Source organism: Hippocampus guttulatus, chromosome 15, assembly GCF_054856545.1.
Source record: "Hippocampus guttulatus isolate MCC_2025c chromosome 15, RoL_Hgut_1.0, whole genome shotgun sequence".
NCBI classification, from domain to species: Eukaryota; Metazoa; Chordata; class Actinopteri; order Syngnathiformes; family Syngnathidae; genus Hippocampus; species Hippocampus guttulatus.
This window is the reverse complement of record NC_141275.1, coordinates 7,407,757-7,431,576: the sequence shown is the minus strand read 5'-3', so window position 1 is coordinate 7,431,576 and position 23,820 is coordinate 7,407,757. Positions and strand designations below refer to the sequence as shown.

Genomic DNA, 23,820 nt, shown 5'->3' with positions numbered 1-23,820 from the left:
TTGTGAAGAAAGTATCTTTTCATGGGAGTAAATGCTGTTTGTTCACTTAACATGATGATGAAAGACTGCGATGTTTCTCATCTTGGCTCTAGCACGGGAGTCCTCGTCTGCACCGCAACAACAGAGAGCCCCAGCTCCCCCCAGAAAGATGGGCTCCCTCAGACCTTCGCAGGACCTTCCCCGGTCGAATGTTTAATGACAGGCCCGGGCTTTGGAAACGGCCAGCCTCTCACCAGCGCCAAGACCAAATCCACCAGCATAGTTCACCCCCGCAGCACCCGACATCAACGAGAGAGGAGTGTCCGGCCAAGAGGAGCCGGGACTCAGGTCCTGATCAGGTATATGGTGTTCAACAATCATTAGCTTGACGGTTGGATCCTTCAGTCTTTGCCCAAGAGGAATAATCCCACATGGCTCATGATGTTCCAAGTGATAATTGAAGACTGAGAGGCAATTATGATGACGCCAGGAGAATATGAAGTAGAAAATGTGTGCTATAGTCCAACCCACTGGGAGTTAACCATGCATTGCACACCATCAGGCAAAAAGTGCTTTTTTTATTGCGCCTTTGTATAGGACACATGTACTTGAATGTCTTAAGAACATACCGTACCATTATTTAGCCCTCTTAAACGCACTTAAATGCGGCATTCTGTTCGTCTGAATGAATATTTGTCCCTCTGTCCAGTCATCTCATCCTGGATCAAGGCATTTTGTTGCCCATCCACCACCCCCACCTCGCCACCACCGTTGTAACCAAGACAACTGGAAGCCTCCTCATGACACGGCAGGTCCTGGCCCCCACTCTCACCACAGGACCTCAACAACACAGCAACAGGTATAATCGCGTACTTCTTTTAAAATTGCCCGGCATTTCAGATTCAATTTATTCTTTGTACAGGAGACCTCAAAATCACGCGCTGGAGGACATAGCTTTTGCAACGGTGACCTGGCAGTTCAAAACCAGGGTTGCAGCAGCAGGGCTTCACATCTCGGAACCAGTTATCGAAAAATGTCTTCACCAGCAGAACACACCCGTGTGCCTTACAGCCACCAAAATCCTCACTACCACCCGCAGCGGCACACTCGCCACCTCAGAGCTGAACAGCACAAACCTTTGACACACCGCCTTGAGGAAGAAGAGGACGACTCAAGGAATCATCTCCGCAAGCAAAGCACAGTACGGAATGTTTTATTTGAATTGTGATACTATTGGTGAATGTTTTTGTTACCCGCTGGTAGTTTTAATTCCACTGTACACTTAATTGGGCTTGTTAAGACATTTTGAGGCTATCCGCTGTACACTTATTTGGGCTTGTTAAAACTCATTCAGGACCAGCCAATTCCAGACCAAGTCTGAAAAGCCGTTTAAAAACGTCTTTGGGAGTGAATGAGTTAAGACATTTTGAGGCTATCCACTGTACACTTATTTGGGCTTGTTAAAACTTACTCAGTACCAGCCAATTCTAGACCAAGTCTGAAAAGACGTTTAAAAACGTCTTTGGGAGTGTATGACTTACGACATTTTGAGGCTTTGTGTGTTTTGGCGTTCAATAACTTGTTACCAACACAGCCTTGACCTGAACACCCGTGGTATCAAATAGAATAGAGATTGCAAACCAGAATTTGCTCCACGAGTAATCTCAAATCTTGAAAATATACGTATTTACTCTGCAGGAAATTCAGCGTAACATCAGAGGCATTTCAAGAGAGCCAGCCAACTTCAGGCCTTCTGCAGAAGAGCCCCCTAAATATTCCTCCCTTCATTCAAAAGAGTCTGCTCACAGTCCAAGTGTTAGCCCTCCATTACACAAAGCAGTCAGCAGCAGTCAACAACGTATCCCTGGCCACAGTGGCCAACCAAAAATCCAGGGAAGCCCCACTCACATAGCAAAGTTCGGCTCAACCTCGATCCCATCTCATTCATGTCCAGCTCGTCCCAAATCCAAGTTTTCAGATGTCAAATACAAGGAGACCTCGCAGCATCTGCGCTTGTCTCCGCACGGCAGCTCAAGAATAAACAAGTCAGAAAAGGAGTCGGAAGCCCGAAAAACAGCTGGGCGCTTACAAAATGATGAACTGGTTAAAAGAGAAAGATGGGATGATGTCACAAAGGCAAAGAAAAAGGCTGAAGATAGAAAGAAATGGAAGAAAAAAGAACGGAAATTAGCTGAGAAAAAGAAAAAAAGGGATAAGGCAGCAAGGAAGGAAAAGAAAATAACCCTGAAAGCTAAAAACGCAGCGAGGGAAACTTATGGCTCCTGTCTTTTTTCTAACTCTTCGGAAGAGGAGCGTCTTTCCACCGGTCAATTTTTTCTTCCTAAGGGTACTTCTCCACCACATATGCCCCAAAACAAGCACGGACACTCACTCCCCACGAGAAACACCCCCAGCCTGACCACAGCCTCATCTCAATCAGCCGAGGGACCAAAATCAAAACCGAACGATACCCTGCCTTCCCTTTTGTATGAAGCCTTAGACCCTCCAAGTGCAGCGTGTTCCGTGAGCATCAAGCAGTCGGCCCAAGGCAAAGGGCAAGGTGGACTTCTCCATGCCCCGGATCTCCAGCCTGTGGGTGTGATTGGAAATGGTGAAGTGGGAGAAAACCTCGCTAACACTCCCCCTGTACTCAGCTGGCAGGGCTCACCAGTCTCAGACGTGGGAGACGATGACGACGAGATGGAAAAGGGAATGATAAGCAGACCTGCCCTACAGCCCAGCTCCATTCAGTGTTTTTCCCCTCCGCCCTTCGAAGACGAGAATATTAACGATGGATTTCAGGGGTCCGTTGAAAGTAAACCGGCAGATCGTTCGGCACCACACGATCCACCAAGTACATCTCATCCTATTCTTGAAGAGGAGAAGAAGAAAGAAATTCCAGAAAAAGCCGCCTCTCTACATCACGAGATCCATCATAAAGCAGGCCTGGATGACGTCTTCAAGAGCCTGGCCACTTTTCTCAGTGGCCAGAGGACCGCGTGTCGAGGGGGTCCATTTGGGGGTTCTCCTGCATTGACTGCCGATGGGGTGAAGTTTGCTTCCTCTCTTGCTCGGGGACCAGATATCAACTGTCACCAGCAACAAGATTCTGCCCTCGAGTCACACCCAGCATCATCCTCAGAAACTAATAATCAGTGTAATTTACATTTGGAAAAGTGCAGCGAGACAGTTGAGCGTGAGCCCATCACAGACACCCCCGCAGGCAAAATAGAGCAGCCTGATGTTGAGAGACGAGAGGCTCGCGATGAAGACATCCAAACCTCTGTTTTGGACCACTCGCTCAGTGCGGAGCTGAGACTGACCGCGACCCACACCACCTCTTTGGACCACCTCCTTGTCTCGAGCAAAGCCAAGAGGCGAAAGAACGAGGAGAGAAATCAACAGCTGCGGGTCAAAGTTAAGATCAAGAAAGAGAAAAGCACCGTCAGCCCCAAATCTAAACGCAGACGTAACAAACACAAATCACCTCCCAGCAAAGATGTGCCAAAAAAGCGAGTGAAACTAGAAAAAACGAAAGCAAACATCATAAAAAAGATGAAAGGTGATGTCAGCGTGCTAGGAACTGCTGTTTCATCATCAGGAGCCGGAATCTCTGATACTAAAAAAAACACAAGCTTGTTAGCAACTCTCAGCGCATCCAAATTGTGCACCAGTACCCCTGCGAGTAAATCTCTTGGCACGCCGGCTTCTCTTGACCCACTCAAGCTGAAAATGTTGTCCATGGGCTTTAACAAGGAGTTGAAGGTCCTCTTGGTGAAGATGAAGCTCGACGGTATTCGCACGTTCAACACCGCCAAAGTGGAAGAGCAGAAAATCCCACTTTGTCAGATCACGATCCAAAACACAGCCGCCGATGTGGTGCGAGCTTGCAAGTAAGTATCCCCCCTCACCCCGCCAAAGATCATTCTTGTTCCTTTTGATCCGAAAGAATAATTCAACACAGTCCCACACTTTTGCTTTCTACTTTACATCACAGGGGGGCAAAGGTTAAGGAGAAATTCAAGGAGTCGTACCTGCTTCCTTCCCTTTCTGTGAAACCTAAACTCTCCATCCAGATTCCCATACCGCGGGAAAAGCTCAACCCTCCCACGCCAAGTATCTATGTGAGTCCACACAAGTATCGAGCGTCTCATGTTTTATTCAGTCATAGGCCTTCCATAATGCGGTTGAGATTTGACTGACGCTCTCACGGACGTAACGCGCGTGTGTTTTGGAGCTTGGCTATCAGTGCATTCGAATATTCATGTACCAGATCCTGCAAAATATTTGAAGCAATCAAAAGATATGGAACGAATAGCGTTTCCCGCAGTGTGTTGAGTATGATGTTGCTAACGGTAGAATTTTGCAGTTGGAGAGCAGGAGGGACGCCTTCTCACCAGTCCTGCTTCAGTTCTGCACCGATCCCAAAAATGCGGTGACTGTCATCAGAGGCCTCGCCGGCTCACTCCGCCTCAGTGAGTTTATACACAACACAAATTCTGCGGCTACCGAGCCAATAATTGCTCTTTATTCTTTGTCATCAGTGTGTGAAACCCTACGGTGCAACACATGCAATCCCTTGAAGACAGATCTCGTGGAAGTTTATCCAGTCATGTTATTTACTTGAAATACTTTATGTGTAAATACTGTATGCGTTATATGTATACACTCGGAGATGATTTTCCAAATTAAAAAGAGATCTAAGATGATTCCAAGAAGGACTGTGTCTTCGAAACCGTGTCACCATTTTGGGAAAGATCTAAATCAGTGATCACCAACCTTTTTGAAAGTGAGAAATCCTACTTGGGTACTGATCAATGGGAAGGGCGACCATTTTGATACCCATTTGACTTCTTAAATAACACATTTTCTCAGACTATCTTGAACAATGAATATGATTGTATATTTGATGAATAATTAATGATACTCATTTATGTGAAGACGCCGATAGTGTTAAGGATTTCTCACAATGACTGGAAAACAGATAAATATGTGCAACACTAAATCGCTGCCAGCGCTTACATTTTAAAACGATCACAACATTCCTAGAAAATGACAATGCCCCATCACTGGTAAGCTGTTCATTGCGCAGGCCCGCGGGCTAATCAATTGGTCCTTGGGGGCTAGCCAGTGCCCATAGGCAACATGTTGGGGACCCTTGATTTAGATCCTTCAAGCAACATTCCCATTTTTCACATCTTATAATTTTTTTTTTTTTTACATAGCCTTTAACCTAATCATCTGTGGATGTCATGCTTCCACAAATGAACAGAGGGTAGCAGCAGGTTTTCACTGGCCTCATCTCAAGTGAAATGTGATCAAGAAATGTCAGATACAAATGTTACTGTTTTTTTTTTTTTCTTTATGTGAGACCTTGGCTTGTTTTCCACCAAATCTCTGGTGGAGGCCAATGCAGAGCATGCCGTGGAGGTGAGGACTCAGGTCCAGCAGCCAGCTGATGAAAACTGGGATTCCCGTGGCTCCACTCAGACATGGCCCTGCGAGAGCAGCCGCTCACATACCACCATTGCCAAATACGCTCAGTACCAAGCCTCGAGCTTCCAGGAGAGCCTGCAGGTAGGCGTTTTTCCTCGGGGCGCCCACACATGTACTCATCAAGCACGCAGTGTTGAGCTTGGTTTTGTGTCTCATTATATTGTGCGGATGCAAATTGGAAGATCTGTTCTTATCTTCCCTCATCAGCCATGAAAAAATAAAATTAAATGTTTGAAAATAGTAATATGCACCTTACACCCTAGGTCAGGGGTCGGCAACCCAAAATGTTGAGCCATATAGGACAAAAAAAACCCCAAAAAAACAAATATGTCTGGAGCCACAAAAAAATAAAAGCCTTCGATAAAACGTACAATGAAGGAAACACATGCTGTATGTATGTAGGAGACTGGACTGTCTCAGAATAGTTTTTTATTCATTCCTTTGTTGTGTCTTCACAAACGCCCCCATAGAATTTATTTTGTGATTTCCTCGCTTGATTTTTTTGTTTTGGCGCATTATTTTCGCTTTTCTTAGTGTCAGTGTAGTGATCATTAATTTCCGTTTTTCAGAGGCGGTCTTTGAACGCCTCTCGAGTCGAACAAGAAGAGAGAAGCCACGGAGTCGGACGCAGACGTGTCTGTGTTTGTCGAGACTGTTAAAAGCATCAATAAAGTGTACGTTTTAAAAAACCAACACCACAGCTCTCCTTTTTTGGAGCTGCAACATGTATCTATATCTATTTGAGCTACAGTATATTAGCCTACTATCAAACTCTTTTTCCATTTTCAAACAGGGAGCCACTAGATGTCGCTAAAGAGCCGCATGCGGCTCTGGAGCCCTGTGTTGCCGACCCCCGCTCTAGGTTGTGAAATTAAGTGGAATGTAATGATGGACAGACTTGTTGCCCTTGACCAACCTGTTAGCTTAGCTCATGTAGACGTTTTATAGGAGGAGAAGGAGAGTGAGAACGAAGAGAAGGAGAGTGGGAATGAAGAGGAAGAAGAGCAAGCTGACCCCTCGAATACGTCATCCACTGCTAAAGCAGGTGTGACATCGACAAGCAGTAAAGGCAGCCCGGCCTCTAATGACATCAAAGCCGCTTCTGCACTCCCCTCCAGCAAAAACTCTGCTGCCAACACACCCAGGTTACCATAAAATATGACATCTGCATTTCAAAATAAATTTGGAGTTTTCTGATATTCAGACTTTACCGTTCCTTCCCAGCTCGGAACTGAAGTCTGTTGGAAAGATAATCAAATTTGGGACCAACATAGATCTCTCAGACCCGAAACGGTGAGTTCCAAACACTTCTGGCCAGTCAAGCAAGGACAGTAGTTGTTTCACACCATCTGCCATTTTTCTCTAAGGTGGAAACCCCAGCTGCAGGAGCTGCTCAAGCTGCCAGCGTTCATGCGAGTGGAGTCAGTCAACAACATGCTCAGTCATGTCGGTCACACAATCCTGGGCATGAACACTGTCCAGCTCTACATGAAAGTTCCAGGCAGTCGGACACCAGGTCGGTGCGGCTTTAATTAATGAGCTCTGTCATATTTGCATTCTGTTCTGTGCAAATGTCTCCGCCGACCAGTAGGCATTTTGTATTGGTGATCCTATTGTGCAATGGCCATTAAATTGATTTCCCTTTGCTTCTTTTAGTAAAAAAACAAAACAGCAACAACATCCATAGGTTAAGTGGAAGGTATTTAGTGTAACCTACAGTAAATGGATCGGGACCCAAATATGTTACCGTAATGACAGGTCCGACCTACTTTGAACCCCACTCGTTGACACCATCAAAATGGCTGCTGTGAAAAAGTTTATCAAAATTGCCAAGCTAATCGTGGCCTAAGAATTTGTGAATATGAATTAAAACTACCAATCTGTCGGTAAACAAGTAATTTTAGAGAAATGTCTTCCCAAAAGTCTGCGTTGTATCGTGGCTTGGAATAAATAGCCTTTTTGTTGTTGCCATGGCGATATCAAATCTCCTTTTATACAGGTCTTTCACAGTGATGGGCCAGACTGTATCTACCGCCCATGTTCTTTAAGTGTTAGCATCTCCATTTATTCGGCAATTGATTTGGACTCTAGTAAAAGAAATCAATGTACATTTGGATTGAGGGCGATATTTTTTTTTCTTAGTCCAAATACACATCACTTACATAATATTGCATTGAAGAAGACCAAATGGCGGATGATACCAAATATCAAAGCTCTAAGCATCCGGTGAAGCTGGTCTGATGATCTCATCCCTTATACCTCCCAAAGCCACTTGCGGCCACAGTAGTGTCGTTTGTAGGGATCGCTGAAATGGTGGCTGCTAAGTTCCTAATTTATTTGACCTTTTTTTATTTTAATTGGACAAAAGAATCTCTCAGAATCCTCATCCAATTGAGAGAATTGACATTTCTTGTTTTTAATGCTGACGATGCGCAATTGGATGACAAGTTTCAAATGCGTTGTTTTGTCCTCAGGTCACCAGGAGAACAACAACTTCTGCTCAGTCAACATAAATATTGGACCAGGTGACTGTGAGTGGTTTGCTGTCCATGAGCACTACTGGGAGTCTATCAACACATTTTGTGAGAAGTGAGTGAGGAGGCATGGTTTGAACTGGAGAAATCATATTCCAACAGTCAGTTTCTTAAATTGTACTTGTTCCCCAGGCATGGAGTAGACTACCTCACAGGGTCCTGGTGGCCAGTTCTGGAAGACCTCTACAGATCCAACATCCCCGTGTACCGTTTCATTCAGAGGCCAGGCGACTTGGTGTGGATCAATGCAGGGACTGTGCACTGGGTCCAAGCAGTGGGCTGGTGTAACAACATCGCCTGGAACGTGGGTCCTTTAAACTGTGAGTAATGTGAACCATCCATCCATCCATTTTCCGAACCGCTTGATCCTCACTAGGGTCGCGGGGGGTGCTGGAGCCTATCCCAGCCGTCTTCGGGCAGTAGGCGGGGGACACCCTGAATCAGTTGCCAGCCAATCGCAGGGCACACAGAGACGAACAACCATCCACGCCCACACTCACACCTAGGGACAATTTAGAACGTCCAAACAGCCTGCCATTCATGTTTTTGGAATGTGGGAGGAAACCGGAGCACCCGGAGAAAACCCATGCAGGCCCGGGGAGAACATGCAAACTCCACACTGGGAGGCCGGAGCTGGAATCGAACCCGGTACCTCTGCACTGTGAAGCCGACGTGCTAACCACTGGACTACCGGGCCGCCCCGTTGAAAAGATTATAACACAGCTGCTGTATCGTAATCTCTTTGTCTCAATTGACAAATTTTCAGTTTCCTTTCACTTATCTTGACACCGTGTTTGTTTGCGCTGTTTGTTCTGTTGATTAGCATACCAGTATCAACTCGCCCTGGAGCGATACGAGTGGAATGAGCTGAAGAAAGTTAAGTCAATTGTTCCCATGATCCACGTTTCCTGGAATGTGGCTCGCACCATCAAAATCACAGACCATGACACCTTCAAGATGATTAAGTAAGTTTGTTGTTGGTGCCAATCATTTTGTTATTATTATCACCCGATGTCCTATAATCCACCAAGCAGTACAGTTCGGCTCCGGACTTAACTTTTTACACTTTTTTTTTTAACTGTACCCGAGAGGTACTAGCAGCAATGGTACAGGAGTGTAGAATTAGATCCAGGAGTCTTTTAGCATGATCAATATAGAGAAGTGACTTCCTGAGTGACAAGTACAATGGAAATTGAATGGGAAGAACAAATATAGATGTCGCAGCGGGTTTAGTCATTCCAAATTGTACTGAGATGAGCTGGACCAAACTATACTGCAAGGTGGGAATGTATAGTTTAAATGTTCCACTCTGTTCCTCCTCTGCCAGACACTGCCTACTGCAGTCCATCAAGCATATCCAGATATTGAGGGAACAATTGGTGGCATCAGGAAAGAAAATCTGTTATCAGAGTCGTTTAAAGGATGAGCCGGCTTACTACTGCAATGAGTGTGACGTCAGTTCCCCCCAACTCATCATTTTCCCCCGATGTTGTCCGCTGTGTAGTTGTGTGTGTGATCGGCTTTATGGTATTTTTGCAGGTGGAGGTGTTCAACATGCTGTTCGTGACCAGTGAACATAGTGCTAAGAAGACCTACGTGGTGCACTGTGAGGACTGCGCCCGTGCTAAGAGCCCATCGTTGACAGGAGTAGTGGTGCTGGAACAGTATCGAACAGAAGAGTTGATGAAAACATATGACAGCTTCACACTGGTCAGTTTCGTCATTTTCTACACTGCTTGTCCTCATTAAGGAGTGAAGCGGGCTTGCTCACCACAAGCCCGACATTCTTGCTCCATTCTCAGAAACTGTAATGCCAACGTTTGCATTGGAAAAATACGTCGGTAACAGTGCGTATCAAAGTACTAAAATTAAAGCTCAAAAATGTCCGTTGTTTAAAAAAACGGGGTAAATAAAAACAGCATTTTTTTACCCATAAAACAAACCTATTTTAATTTTAAAGGTATTATGGAATGTTTGGTACATGAAAAAAGTAATGAAAGAAATATTCATTCACTTCCGTTGTAATCATTCATAGGACACCAATTTCCCATTAGGAGGAGCTATTTCTAGAACAGACTGGAAGGCTACTCATCTTCTCATTGGGGGACTTACTAGTACCCGCTGGCAATCAAGCTTTTTGGTGGATTTATTCATTTATTTATTTATTATTTACGGTGTGGAGTCTGGCTGTGATCTCCCTCCATCCTTCCTCTCACTCCCTCACCCTCTAACAGTTCGCCCCTCCCTTCTCTTTTAAACCAAGCTGGAGAACAAAAAAAAAAAGAAAAATAATAATCCATTGGCCTCTCAGAATTAACTTTGAAAAAGGGGCTCATTTAGTGATCTCTGCAAGCAGTCAATCATATTGTGTCCTGCTGAGATGTCCCTCAAAAAAAAGAAAAGAGCTCATTACTGATGATGGACAGTTTTATCAGGAATTGAAACCTTGCCTTTTTAAACCTACAGTAAACCGTTAAACCGGGAATCATCCTGTGACTAGTAAGTAGTGCTCTTTAGTCAACTGCAGTATCTCTTAACCTTGTTCGAGGGACCGAACCCAACCAGTTCATATGCACATTCACGGAAAACTTCATAAGTGAAAAAAAAAAAATATTTTATATATTTATTAATTTTTGGACAAAATCGTGACATAAAAAAATGCATTTATTAAAAACAGAAAAAAAGTAAGTAAAATGTCAAGACATAAGTATACGTTTTTTAAATTGTGCACAAAAATGAACCAGCAAGTGATGGCCAAGCAGGCATGTCATAACTAATTGACATGTTGAGTCGGGTTGCCTTACCCTCCATGGCAGAGGCTCTGTCGAACCCCTGAGACCGATTCACCGAACACCTAGAGTTCGATCGAATCAAGGTTAAGATCCACTGCTATAGATGATCGTTTTTGTTCGGCAAAAAAAGCCTTTCTATACATGGTCGTTTTTTGGGGGCTAAAAACGCCTTACTATACATGGTAGTTTTTTCTGCAAAAAAACGCCTGACGACACATGGTCATTTTTTTGGGCAAAAAACGCCTTACTATACATGGTCGGTTTTTTCCGGCTAAAAACGCCTTACTATATACGTGGTCATTTTTTTTCGGCAAAAAACGCCTTACTATACGTATTGTTTTGTGTTTTTTGTTATTGTAAAGTGTCCTTGGGTGTCTTGAAAGGCGCTTATAAATAAAATCTATTATTATTATTATTATACATGGTCGTTTTTTTGGGCTAAAAACGCCTGACTATACATGGTCATTTTTTTCGGCTCAAAATTTCTGCTAAAAACGCCTTACTATTCATGGTTGTTTTTTTTGGCAAAAAACGCCTTACTATACATGGTCGGTTTTTTGGGCTAAAAACGCCTTACTATACATGGTCATTTTTTTCGGCTCAAAATTTCTGCTAAAAACGCCTTACTATACATGGTCGGGGGTTTTTTGGCTCAAAAATTCAGCTAAAACGCCTTACTTTACATGATCGTTTTTTTCGGCTAAAAACGGCTTACTATATACATGGTAATTTTTTTCGGCTCAAAATTTCTGCTAAAAACGCCTTACTGTATACATGGTCGTTTTTTTCGGCAAAAAACGCCTTACTATACATGATCGTTTTTTTCGGCTAAAAACGCCTTACTATACATAGTCGTTTTTTTCGGCAAAAAACGCCTTACTATACATGGTCGGTTTTTTGGTCTGAAAACGCTTTACTATACATGGTCGTTTTTTTCAGCTAAAAATGCTTTTTTTCGGCTAAAAACGCCTTAACGCCATGATTGTTTTTTTTCGGCTAAAAATTTCTGCTGAAAGTGCCTTACTATATACATGGTCGTTTTTTTGGCTAAAAACGCCTTCCTATACATGGTCGTTTCTTTTTGGCTCAAAATTTCTGCTAAATATGCCTTACTATACATGGTCGTTTTTTTCGGCTAAAAACGCCTTACTATGCATGGTAATTTTTTTCGGCTCAAAATTTCTACTAAAAACGCCTTACGATACATGGTCGTTTGTTTTCGGCAAAAAACGCCTTGCTATACATGGTCATTTTTTTCGGCTCAAAATTTCTGCTAGAATTGCCGTACTATTCATGGATTTTTTTTTTGGCAAAAAACGCCTTACTATACATGGCCGTTTTTTTTCGGCTCAAAATTTCTGCTAAAAACGCCTTACTATACATGGTCGTTTTTTTCGGGGAAAAACGCCTTACTATACACGGTCAGTTTTTTGGGCTAAAAACGCCTTACTATACATGGTCCGTTTTTTGGGCTAAAAACGCCTTACTATACATGGTCGTTTTTTTTAGCTAAAAACGCCTTACGAAACTCTTTTTTTTTTCGGCTTAAAAACGCCTTACTATACTATTGTCGTTTTTTTCGGCCTAAAAACGCCTTACTATACATGGTCGTTTTTTTCGGCCTAAAAACGCCTTACTATATATACTATGTCATTTTTTTCGGGCTAAAAACGCCTTACTATACTATGTCGTTTTTTTTAGGCTAAAAACGCCTTACTATACTATGTCGTTTTTTTCGGGCTAAAAACGCCTTACTATACTGTCGTTTTTTTCAGGCTAAAAACGCCTTACTATACTGTCGTTTTTTTCGGGCTAAAAACGCCTTACTATACTGTCGTTTTTTTCGGCCTAAAAACGCCTTACTATACATGGTCGTTTTTTTCAGGCTAAAAACGCCTTACTATACTATGTCGTTTTTTTCAGGCTAAAAACGCCTTACTATACTATGTCGTTTTTTTCGGGCTAAAAACGCCTTACTATACTATGTCGGTTTTTTTCGGCCTAAAAACGCCTTACTATACTATGTCGTTTTTTTCGGCCTAAAAACGCCTTACTATACTGTGTCATTTTTTTCAGGCTAAAAACGCCTTACTATACTATGTAGTTTTTTTCGGGCTAAAAACGCCTTACTATACTGTCGTTTTTTTCAGGCTAAAAACGCCTTACTATACTATGTCGTTTTTTTCGGGCTAAAAACGCCTTACTATACATGGTCGTTTTTTTCGGCCTAAAAACGCCTTACTATACTATGTCGTTTTTTTCGGCCTAAAAACACCTTACTATACATGGTCGTTTTTTCGGCCTAAAAACGCCTTACTATACATGGTCGTTTTTTTCAGGCTAAAAACGCCTTACTATACTATGTCGTTCTTTTCGGCCTAAAAACGCCTTACTATACTATGTCGTTTTTTTCGGCCTAAAAACGCCTTACTATACTATGTCGTTTTTTTCGGCCTAAAAACGCCTTACTATACTGTGTCATTTTTTTCAGGCTAAAAACGCCTTACTATACATGGTCGTTTTTTTTAGCTAAAAACGCCTTACTATACTATGTCGTTTTTTTCAGGCTAAAAACGCCTTACTATACTATGTCGTTTTTTTCGGGCTAAAAACGCCTTACTATACTATGTCGTTTTTTTTCGGCCTAAAAACGCCTTACTATACTATGTCATTTTTTTCGGCCTAAAAACGCCTTACTATACTATGTAGTTTTTTTCAGGCTAAAAAGGCCTTACTATACTATGTAGTTTTTTTCGGGCTAAAAACGCCTTACTATACTGTCGTTTTTTTCAGGCTAAAAACGCCTTACTATACTATGTCGTTTTTTTCGGGCTAAAAACGCCTTACTATACATGGTCGTTTTTTTCGGCCTAAAAACGCCTTACTATACATGGTCGTTTTTTTCGGCCTAAAAACGCCTTACTATACTATGTCGTTTTTTTCGGCCTAAAAACGCCTTACTATACGATGTCGGTTTTTTTTTAGCTAAAAACGCCTTACTATACATGGTCGTTTTTTTCGGGCTAAAAACGCCTTACTATACTATGTCGTTTTTTTCGGCCTAAAAACGCCTTACTATACGATGTCGGTTTTTTTTTAGCTAAAAACGCCTTACTATACATGGTCGTTTTTTTCGGCCTAAAAACGCCTTACTATACTATGTCGTTTTTTTCGGCCTAAAAACACCTTACTATACATGGTCGTTTTTTTCAGGCTAAAAACGCCTTACTATACTATGTCGTTTTTTTCGGGCTAAAAATGCCTTACTATACATGGTTGTTTTTTTCAGGCTAAAAACGCCTTACTATACTATGTCGTTTTTTCGGGCTAAAAACGCCTTACTATAGATGGTCGTTCTTTTCGGCCTAAAAACGCCTTACTATACTATGTCGTTTTTTTCGGCCTAAAAACGCCTTACTATACTATGTCGTTTTTTTCGGGCTAAAAATGCCTTACTATACATGGTCGTTTTTTTCAGGCTAAAAACGCCTTACTATACTATGTCGTTTTTTTCGGGCTAAAAACGCCTTACTATAGATGGTCGTTTTTTTCGGCCTAAAACGCCTTACTATACTATGTAGTTTTTTTCGGCCTAAAAACGCCTTACTATACTATGTCATTTTTTTCGGGCTAAAAACGCCTTACTATACATGGTCGTTTTTTTCAGGCTAAAAACGCCTTACTATACTATGTCGTTTTTTTCGGGCTAAAAATGCCTTACTATACATGGTCGTTTTCTTCAGGCTAAGAACGCCTTACTATACTATGTCGTTTTTTTCAGGCTAAAAACGCCTTACTATACTATGTCGTTTTTTTCGGGCTAAAAACGCCTTACTATACATGGTCGTTTTTTTCGGCCTAAAAACGCCTTACTATACTATGTCGTTTTTTTCGGCCTAAAAACGCCTCACTATACTGTCGGTTTTTTCGGCCTAAAAACGCCTTACTATATATACTATGTCGTTTTTTTCGGGCTAAAAACGCCTTACTATACTATGTCGTTTTTTTCGGCTTAAAAACGCCTTACTATACATGGTCGATTTTTTCGGCTTAAAAACGCCTTACTATACATGGTCGATTTTTTCGGCTTAAAAACGCCTTACTATACTATGTCATTTTTTTCGGGCTAAAAACGCCTTACTATACATGGTCGTTTTTTTTAGCTAAAAACGCCTTACTATATTATGTCGTTTTTTTCGGGCTAAAAACGCCTTACTATACTCTGTCTTTTTTTTTCGGCTTAAAAACGCCTTACTATACTATGTCGTTTTTGTCGGGGTAAAAACGCCTTACTATGCTATGTCGTTTTTTTCGGCCTAAAAACGCCTTACTATACTATAGCGTTTTTTTTTCGGCCTAAAAACGCCTTACTATACTATGTCGTTTTTTTCGGGCTAAAAACGCCTTACTATACATGGTCGTTTTTTTCAGGCTAAAAACGCCTTACTATACTATGTCGTTTTTTTCGGGCTAAAAACGCCTTACTATACATGGTCGGTTTTTTTCGGCCTAAAAACGCCTTACTATACTATGTCGTTTTTTTCAGGCTAAAAACGCCTTACTATACTATGTCGTTTTTTTCGGGCTAAAAACGCCTTACTATACTATGTCGTTTTTTTCGGGCTAAAAACGCCTTACTATACTATGTCGTTTTTTTCAGGCTAAAAACGCCTTACTATACTATGTCGTTTTTTTCGGGCTAAAAACGCCTTACTATACATGGTCGGTTTTTTCGGGCTAAAAACGCCTTACTATACTATGTCGTTTTTTTCGGCTTAAAAACGCCTTACTATATTATGTCGTTTTTTTCGGGCTAAAAACGCCTTACTATACTATGTCGTTTTTTTCGGGCTAAAAACGCCTTACTATACTATGTCGTTTTTTTTGTTGTTTTTTTTTTTCAGGTAAAACGCATTACGATACATGGTCGTTTTTTTTCGGCTAAAAATGGCTAACTATACATGGTCGTTTTTTTCGGCTAAAAATGCCTTACTATACATGGTCGTTTTTTTCAGTTAAAAAAACACCTTACTTACATGGTCATTTTATCGGCAAAAGACGCCTTTTTTCACATAGTGGTTTTTGTCGGCTGAAAATGCCTAACTATACATGGTAGTTTTTGTCTGCAAAAAACGCCTTACTATACATGGTCGTTTTTGTCGGCTAAAAACACCTTACTATACATGGTTGGGTTTTTTTCGGCAAAAAAGTTTTGCTAAAAATGCCTTACTATATCCATGGTCGTTTTTTTTTTTTCAGCGAAAAACGTCCTACAAAATTGTTTTTGTTATTGTAAAGTGTCATTGAGTGTCTTGAAAGGCGCTTATAAATAAAATGTATGATTATTACAACACATGGTCTTTTTTTTCGGAGCTGGGATTGAACCCTGCACCTTTGTATTTGGAGCTCAACACACTTACCACTGGACCACGGGGCCCTGGGCTCATTGAGCTTTAAATACATACTCCTCTTCCGCCGCCGCCTCCGGTCAGTCAAAAGTCTTGGGATGGTGGGAGCCTGCAGGCTCCACACAGGAGGGCTTGAGCCAGGATCGAACCTGCAATTTCTGGGTTGGGAAGTCAACGCACAAACCGGTGGACCACGCTTTTCCAAATGAAATTTGAATTTGTCCTATATTTGTTTCTGAAGGCCAATAGTGGAACAAAATAGCCAACAGTACATGTGGGCCAAAGCTGGAATTGAACCCTTGACCTTCACATGAGCAGCCTGCCATCTATACCAGTCAGCCACAGCCCCAACAGGTGGGAAATCAGTTGAGTTCCATGATATATGTTTCTGAAGGCCAACAAAATATCAAGGTGAACATGGAGCCAAAGCCTGGAATATACATGGTCGTTTTTCTCGGCTAAAAAACGTACTGTACATTGTCGTTTTTTTGGGCTAAAAATGCCTTACTGTACATGGTCGTTTTTTTCGGCTAAAAATTTCTGCTAAAAACGCCTTACTATACGTGTTTTTTTTTCAGCTAAAATTTCGGCTAATAACACCTTACTATACATGGTAGTTTTTTGGGGGGGGGAGGCTGAAAACGCCTTACTATACATGGTCGTTTTTTTCCGCGAAAAATTTCTCTTACAAACGCCTTACTATATACAGGTACATGGTCGTTTTTCTCAGCTAAAAACGCCTTACTATCCATGGTCGTTTTTTCAGCTAAAAATGCCTTACTATACATGGTCGTTTTTTTCGGCGAAAAATTTCTGCTAAAAACGCCTTACTATATACAGTACATGGTCGTTTTTCTCGGCTAAAAACGCCTTACTGTCCATGGTCGGGGGTTTTTTCGATTGAAAAAACGCCTTACGATACATGGTCGTTTTTTTCAACTAAAAACGCCTTGCTATATATGGTCGTATTTTTTCTATTAAAAAATCGCCTTACTACACATGGTCGTTTTTTTCAGTAAAAACGCCTCACTATACGTGGTTGTTTTTTTCGGCTAAAAACGCCTTCCTATACATGGTCGTTTTTTTTCCGGCTAAAAACGCCTTGCGATACATGGTCGTTTTTTTGGGCTAAAAATGCCTTACTGTACATGGCCGTTTTTTTCCGCGAAAAATTTCTGCTCAAAACGCCTTACTATCTATGGTCGGGGTTTTTTTGGGCTAAAAACGCCTTACTATACATGGTCGTTTTTTTGGGCTAAAAACGCCTTACTTTACATGGTCGTTTTTCTTGGCTAAAAACGCCTTACTGTACATGGTCGTTTTTTTTGGCTAAAAAATTCTGCTAAAAACGCCTTACTATATATGGTCGTTTTTTTCGGCTAAAAACGCCTTACTGTACATGGTCGTTTTTTTCGGCTAAAAAATTCTGCTAAAAACGCCTTACTATACATGGTTGTTTTTTTCGGCTAAAAATTTCTGCGAAAAACGCCTTACTATACATGGTCATTTTTATCAGCTAAAAACGCCTTACTATTCATGGTCAGGGTTTTTTTTTCGATTGAAAAAACGCCTAACGATACATGGTCATTTTTATTCAGCTAAAAACGCCTTGCTATACATGGTCGTATTTTTTCTATTAAAAAAAATCGCCTTCCAACACATGGCCTTTTTTTTTCAGCTTAAAACACCTCTCTATACATTGTCGTTTTTTTCAGCTAAAAACGCCTTACTATATACGTGGTCGTTTTTTTGGGCTAAAAATGCCTTACTCTACATGGTCGGGGGGTTTTCGGCTCAAAATGCCTTACTCTCCATGGTCGGGTTTTTCAGCTAAAAATTTCTGCTAAAATCGCCTTCCTATACATAGTCATTTTTTTCAGCTAAAATTTCGGCTAATAACACCTTACTATACATGGTCGTTTTTTTGGAGGGGCTTAAAACGCCTTACTATACATGGTCGTTTTTTGGGATGAAAAAAGTCTTCCTATACAGTGTTGGGTTTTTTAGCTAAAAATGCCTGACTCTAAATGGTCATTTTTTAGGGTGAAAACGCCTTACCATGGTCTAGTTTTTTTGGGGTTAAAAACGCTTTCCTATACATGGTCGTTTTTTGGGGGTTAAAAACGCCTTCCTATACATTACAGGTGTCAAACTCAAGGCCCGGGGGCCAGATCAGGAAAGCCACACCATTTTATGTGGCCCGCGAAAGCAAATCAAAGATGTCAACTTTAATAATGAATGCTAAAATCACTACCAAAATTTCAAATTCTCATTTGAAATCAATAAGAGTGATATTATAAGCATTTGCGTGTTCCCAAACCCCCCATTACAGTAACTTAAATAATAGGTGAATAAATCATTATTCTTGACTTCTTTTTATGGTTTCATTCATAACAGCCCTCCAAGGGAAACTGTAACTAAAGTCTGGCTCGCGACAATAATGAGTTTGACACCCCTGCTATGCATGGTCGTTTTTTTTGGGATTAAAAATGCCTTCCTTTCTTATACATGGTCGTTTTTTGGGGTTTAAAACGCCTTCCCCTTCATAGTTGTTTTTTGGGGATTAAAAACACCTTGATATACATGGTCGTTTTTTTTGGGGGGGGCTAAAAATGCCTTACTATAAATGGTCGTTTTTTTTCGGCTAAAAATGCCTTAGTATACATGGTCGTTTTTCGGAGTTAAAAAGGACTTACTATACATGGTCCTTTTTTGGGGCTAAAAACGCATACTATAGATCAGTGGTTCTTAACCTTGTTAAGATAAGATAAGATATCCTTTATTAGTCCCACACTGGGGAAATTTAGTTAGAGGTACTAAACACAACCAGTTCATATGCACATTCACCGAACCCTTCATTACTGAAAAATCTAAATATGTTTTGTTTTTACAAATTCGAGACATAAACTTTTTTCATTTATTAAAAACAGAAAAAAAAGTAAATAAAATGTCAAGACGTAAGAATACTTTTTTTTTTTCATTGTCTACAAAATGAGCCAGCCAGTGATGGCCAAGCGGGCGTGTCATAACTAATTGACCTGTGCCTTACCCTCAATGGCAGAGGCTCTGTCGAACCCCTGAGACCGATTCACTGAACCCCTAGGGTTCGATCGAACCCAGGTTAAGAACCCTATTCTATTATTTTACACTTCTGTATTTTTTAATAAAATACAGAGGTGTTTTTTCATGTACAAGTAAATAAAAAATGCCTTAATGATATTAATTGAACAATAAGTGTCATTTTAGCTTTCCCTATTGTTGATTGAGACTGCTTCCCAATGCCATCCACTTGATCATAATATTGTGTCCCGTCATACAGCGCCAATGTCTTTATTCGATTGGATACGCACATGAATTTGCTGTGATTCTGTTTTGCCAGTAGGGGGAACTGCTTCACGCATCTGATCTGCATATTTGGTCATTCATATTAATCCCAGTCTGGTGATTTTTCTGGATTTGTGACTAACATTCAGATTAGCATGTTGAAGAATACGTCGTCTCATCACAAAGCAAAGCAACTTTGGCTTTCTCCAGATCACATACAGGCAATGACTTAACTCCTGCATTTCTGTAGTTTAGAGATAGATAACGCATTACCTGACATATTTTGCATACATTGCTGCTCTATTTGTGCAAGGCCGTCAAAGTTTACCTTTCTTTCAACTTAACATTCCACAATTCCATTTAATTTTTTTTGTAATTGAGCAGCCATGGCCAAAGTGGCTAAAAATGCCGCCTGTCCCCCTGGGCCCTGTGGTTCCTTCGAGCAATGAACCGATATCCATGTTCTCGGTGACTCGTTGATTTTATATATTAAGTGGAATATGTTGTATTGCCGCACCTGAGCTTGTTTCCCTTTTTTCTCCCCGCCTTCAGGCTCCATCACCCTTATCGAAATGAGGATGTCGCCATGGCGTCTTTCAGCCACAACCAAAACTAAGGGCAGCACAAATGTTGCCTTGAAGGCAATCGATTCCTGCAAGCACGTTGTGAATCAGCCAATCAGCGTTTACTCTGTTGTTTACGTCACACAATAAGGTATAGCTACTCAGCCAATCCAAGTACAGCTCACTGTCTTCCCCATACCAGCTGCCGATTGGACTTGTGCATTGAAATAGAATGACTAGAATGGTAAATTTCATGGAAGGAAAAAAAAAAAAGTAAGCACTGTTAAGACGGAAAATCAGGTTATTTCCATTCAACGGACTCTGCTGTGATTCAAAAGCGTCAAGTAGCCAATTTTATGTATCAATTCAGGTACTTTTATGCAAATTCCGTTTTCTACACCTTTCTAGTTATTCTATATGTCCATGAATTTGCTGTGATTCTATTGTACCAGCAGGGGAAATCGCTTTCACACATGAGAGGTAGCTGATTGTCACATTTGCATCATATTGATTCCAGTTTGTGTTGATCTTCAGGTAAACTTGAACATGTTATTCATGCCTGTAAACTCTGAGGTGCTATCTACTCCAATCGTATTCATTGTCAGAACAGTTAAAAAAAAATTTTAAAAAATTCTACCAGCCTGGAAGTATACACCACATTGGCCTTGTGAACTGTGAGAAGTTGTAATTGGAGTGTAGAACTATGCGGATACACTTTTGTTGAACTAAACAAAAATAAATAAAACAAACGACAAAAAATGCGGATACACTTTTGTTGAACTAAAAAAAAAAAAAAAAGATTTCTCTAAGATACGGGTTTGTTAGAGAACTAATATGGCTTCGTAGTTGGGGATCAAACAGTCAATTTAGTCTGTGATACACCTGAAAGCAAATGTGGTGTGGATTTTCTATTTCATTCGTTTGCTATGGGAACATAGGCCCAGTTTTATACCTCTTTGTGTTGCTTGGTTCTTGTTTTTTTGTTTGTTTTCTAGATTTAATGAACGTAAATAACTGTACATTGTGAATGACTACGGGATAAAAAACGGAGTGCATAGATGAAGTACAGCAGGGGAGATCACCAATTTTGTTGTGTTTTTTTTTTCTTTCGGGGTGACCAGAACACTCTGTGAGACAAGAAGGCCACCCATCACAGTACAGAACTTATTTGATGATTCTCTTGTGTATAAATCCACTAATTATACCAGCACGTGTCACTGGTGTTGTCACAAGAACTAAGGGAAACATTCTTGTCTCGTCATAAGTTCTTCAAGTGTCATTGTGCGCATAAAAATTGCTGAAGGTTGTTTTCTCTGAACTGGAATGTGGGAAAGGCCTGTTGTATTACATCAGAGTTCAGATATGATTCATCCCCATGCTGTTATTCCTCTATGCACACCATATCATGTACATAGTATATCTGTTTTCTAGTTCACTTGAAATAGTTCTCGTTTGGAATCAAATTTTTTGCAAATGGTCAAATTTGTCATCCTGGGTCTCTTGTTTTTGGTGCTGTTAGGGAAAAAAAAATCTGTCTTGAACTATCCTGATTCACTCTCGTTTTAATTACTACACTGGGAATTTCTTCCTACTTTTATACCTCTTTTGTTGACAGGTTTGTTTTTTTGTGGGGTGGGGGTTGCAGAGAAAATTGTAAATTGTGACATTATTTATACTGTACATGCTACATATTTATTGCATATCAAATGGTACTCATTCATGGGGCGACACTGTATTTTCAAGATGTGGAACGGTGGAGACGTGGATAGGGCAAGTGCACTGAGGGGTCAGTGTAATCCCCTTGGTGCTAGACCCCTCTTTGCCTCGGCGCCCCTTCAACTGTCACGTCACGATGTTCAATAAGCAGCGATACAACTCAAGCCAACCTGCTGGTGCTTAGGAACATTTCAACACAGTTTACTGTAACTAAAATCAAATCGTTGTACTGTATTTAACTCATAAATGCTTTTTTCTTTTTGTTTTTCATTAACTGTGTGGATTTCATAATCTCGTGTGGCTATATTGGTGATTTTATGAGCATTAGTAGCTGTAGTTGTAACTCTTGACACTTTTTGCAGAGATTTATAGGGATGTGACTTTTAACGGCCAAGGTTTTGTTTTCTGTACGTGTGTGTGTGTGTGTGTGTTGTCCTCATCCTGGGTTATTATTTGACAGATGTAATGTTTTATTTTCTCTCTCATGATGTTCAATTTCTGCTGCACTTCAAATAGGACATGTAGAAGAAAAACCTGAGCCAGACCTGTCTTAAACCCCTCTGTGATATTTCTGTGACATATTGTATTGTATTGTTCAAGACAATAATAATGTTTTGATAAATTATTCAACAATGCAGTCAATGTATGAGTTATATTTGCTTACGATACGATACACTGAAGAAAAACATCGGTCATACCTCGGTTTTCGATCATAATCCGTTCCATAAGGCTGTTCGAAAAGCGATTTGTTCGAAATCCAAAACTATTTTATTAGCCCGTGATTAGGGGCTAATACACTATGCAGAAATAACTAAAAAACTGTCAGATTCGCATAAATCACAACAAACACGTCTGCTCACAATGAACGTAGTGTCCTCGTGTAAGGAAGCCGAGAGGAGTCAATTGGCGTATTCGGGTTTGCTCAATTTGGTCGAAAACCGCTTTTCGGTTGTAATCTGGGGCGTTAAAAATCCCGAATTTTATGGTCGAAATCTGTTTTTGTCGATTACAGAGTCGTTCAAAAACTGAGATTTGACTGTATATAACTACAGTAACCTATACCGGCATCACCCGTCGGGACACACGCGAACCAGGAACGATATGCTTTCCTTTACGGGTATGACTTCATATGCCATCACCACAAACGCACACTCAGTACCCTGTCATCTATTGTTAACTTCATTTTTTTTTCTTTCTATTTTTAACATTTACGTTCATCCTGGGGCTTGAAGAAAACAAAATGGCTTAAGCTCTACATCTGGACTGGCTGCGGATGCAGCAAGGGATATCCTGGTTCCAAGGACAGGAAAAACGTTTTTTCCTCTAACAAGCCTTCCCTTGCACAGCCTTCACAGAGAGTTACTGACACATCACATGCACACACAAACTTAACTCATTCACTCCCAAAGACGTTTTTAAACGTCTTTTCAGACTTGGTCTAGAATTGGCTGGTACTGAATGAGTTAATAGCAAAAGCATCCAAAATGTTCCAATTGTTTTTTTTTGTTGTTTTGTTTTGTTTTTAAACCAACATTGCCTCAGGGTGTCTGTTTACACTTTTTCAAGCTGTTAAAAAGTCCCCATCTTCTCCTCAAAGTAAACACTGTACAGTATGTAGTGTATCAGCCCTGTGAAGATGTAAATAAATAAACGATAATGCCCAAAAATTAGGCTTGTTATCATCATACCCATTCACGTCTTTGAACTGAGCCCCCAGTGGCTTCTTATCGGGCCCGAAGTGGCCTTTTTCTCCACCAAATTATTCGAGCTCTACCCCCGAGCTCATTTCCGTACCCGCAGATCTGTTTTTCATCAAAGGGGTCAACGGTCACCCGCTTTGCCATTCCTGCTGCCGGGAAACAGGCTGACTCTTCATGCCCTTTTTGTTTTACACCTCAGGCTTCTGTGGGAAGTTTTTTGGAGAGCGGATCACACCTTCTAAAAGCTCGGCTTCAACAACAACCGTTATAAAAGATGTTCAGCTGCAATTCATCACAAAAAAACAAAA

General features: G+C 40.9%; 1 protein-coding gene across 2 annotated transcripts in view; it reads left to right on the top strand.

The window, feature by feature from the left end:
- The window catches only part of kdm6bb (lysine (K)-specific demethylase 6B, b), a 29,315-nt gene extending 6,866 nt beyond the window's left edge, over window positions 1-22,449 (top strand). Inside the window, exons 5-20 of one of the 2 annotated variants that reach the window (XM_086131030.1) lie at window positions 93-338; window positions 689-838; window positions 902-1,180; window positions 1,678-3,872; window positions 3,977-4,103; window positions 4,349-4,454; window positions 5,351-5,556; window positions 6,424-6,620; window positions 6,700-6,768; window positions 6,843-6,991; window positions 7,950-8,064; window positions 8,142-8,329; window positions 8,833-8,974; window positions 9,337-9,463; window positions 9,549-9,719; window positions 20,086-22,449. In XM_086131030.1, the coding sequence (XP_085987156.1) occupies window positions 93-338; window positions 689-838; window positions 902-1,180; window positions 1,678-3,872; window positions 3,977-4,103; window positions 4,349-4,454; window positions 5,351-5,556; window positions 6,424-6,620; window positions 6,700-6,768; window positions 6,843-6,991; window positions 7,950-8,064; window positions 8,142-8,329; window positions 8,833-8,974; window positions 9,337-9,463; window positions 9,549-9,719; window positions 20,086-20,109 (4,491 nt within the window). In that variant the 3' untranslated portion in view covers window positions 20,110-22,449. Of the gene's footprint in view, window positions 1-92; window positions 339-688; window positions 839-901; window positions 1,181-1,677; window positions 3,873-3,976; window positions 4,104-4,348; window positions 4,455-5,350; window positions 5,557-6,423; window positions 6,621-6,699; window positions 6,769-6,842; window positions 6,992-7,949; window positions 8,065-8,141; window positions 8,330-8,832; window positions 8,975-9,336; window positions 9,464-9,548; window positions 9,720-20,085 lie in introns of those variants that run through there. The other variant, XM_086131031.1, reaches the window with a different exon arrangement.
- The last annotated feature ends 1,371 nt before the right edge of the window (window positions 22,450-23,820 follow it).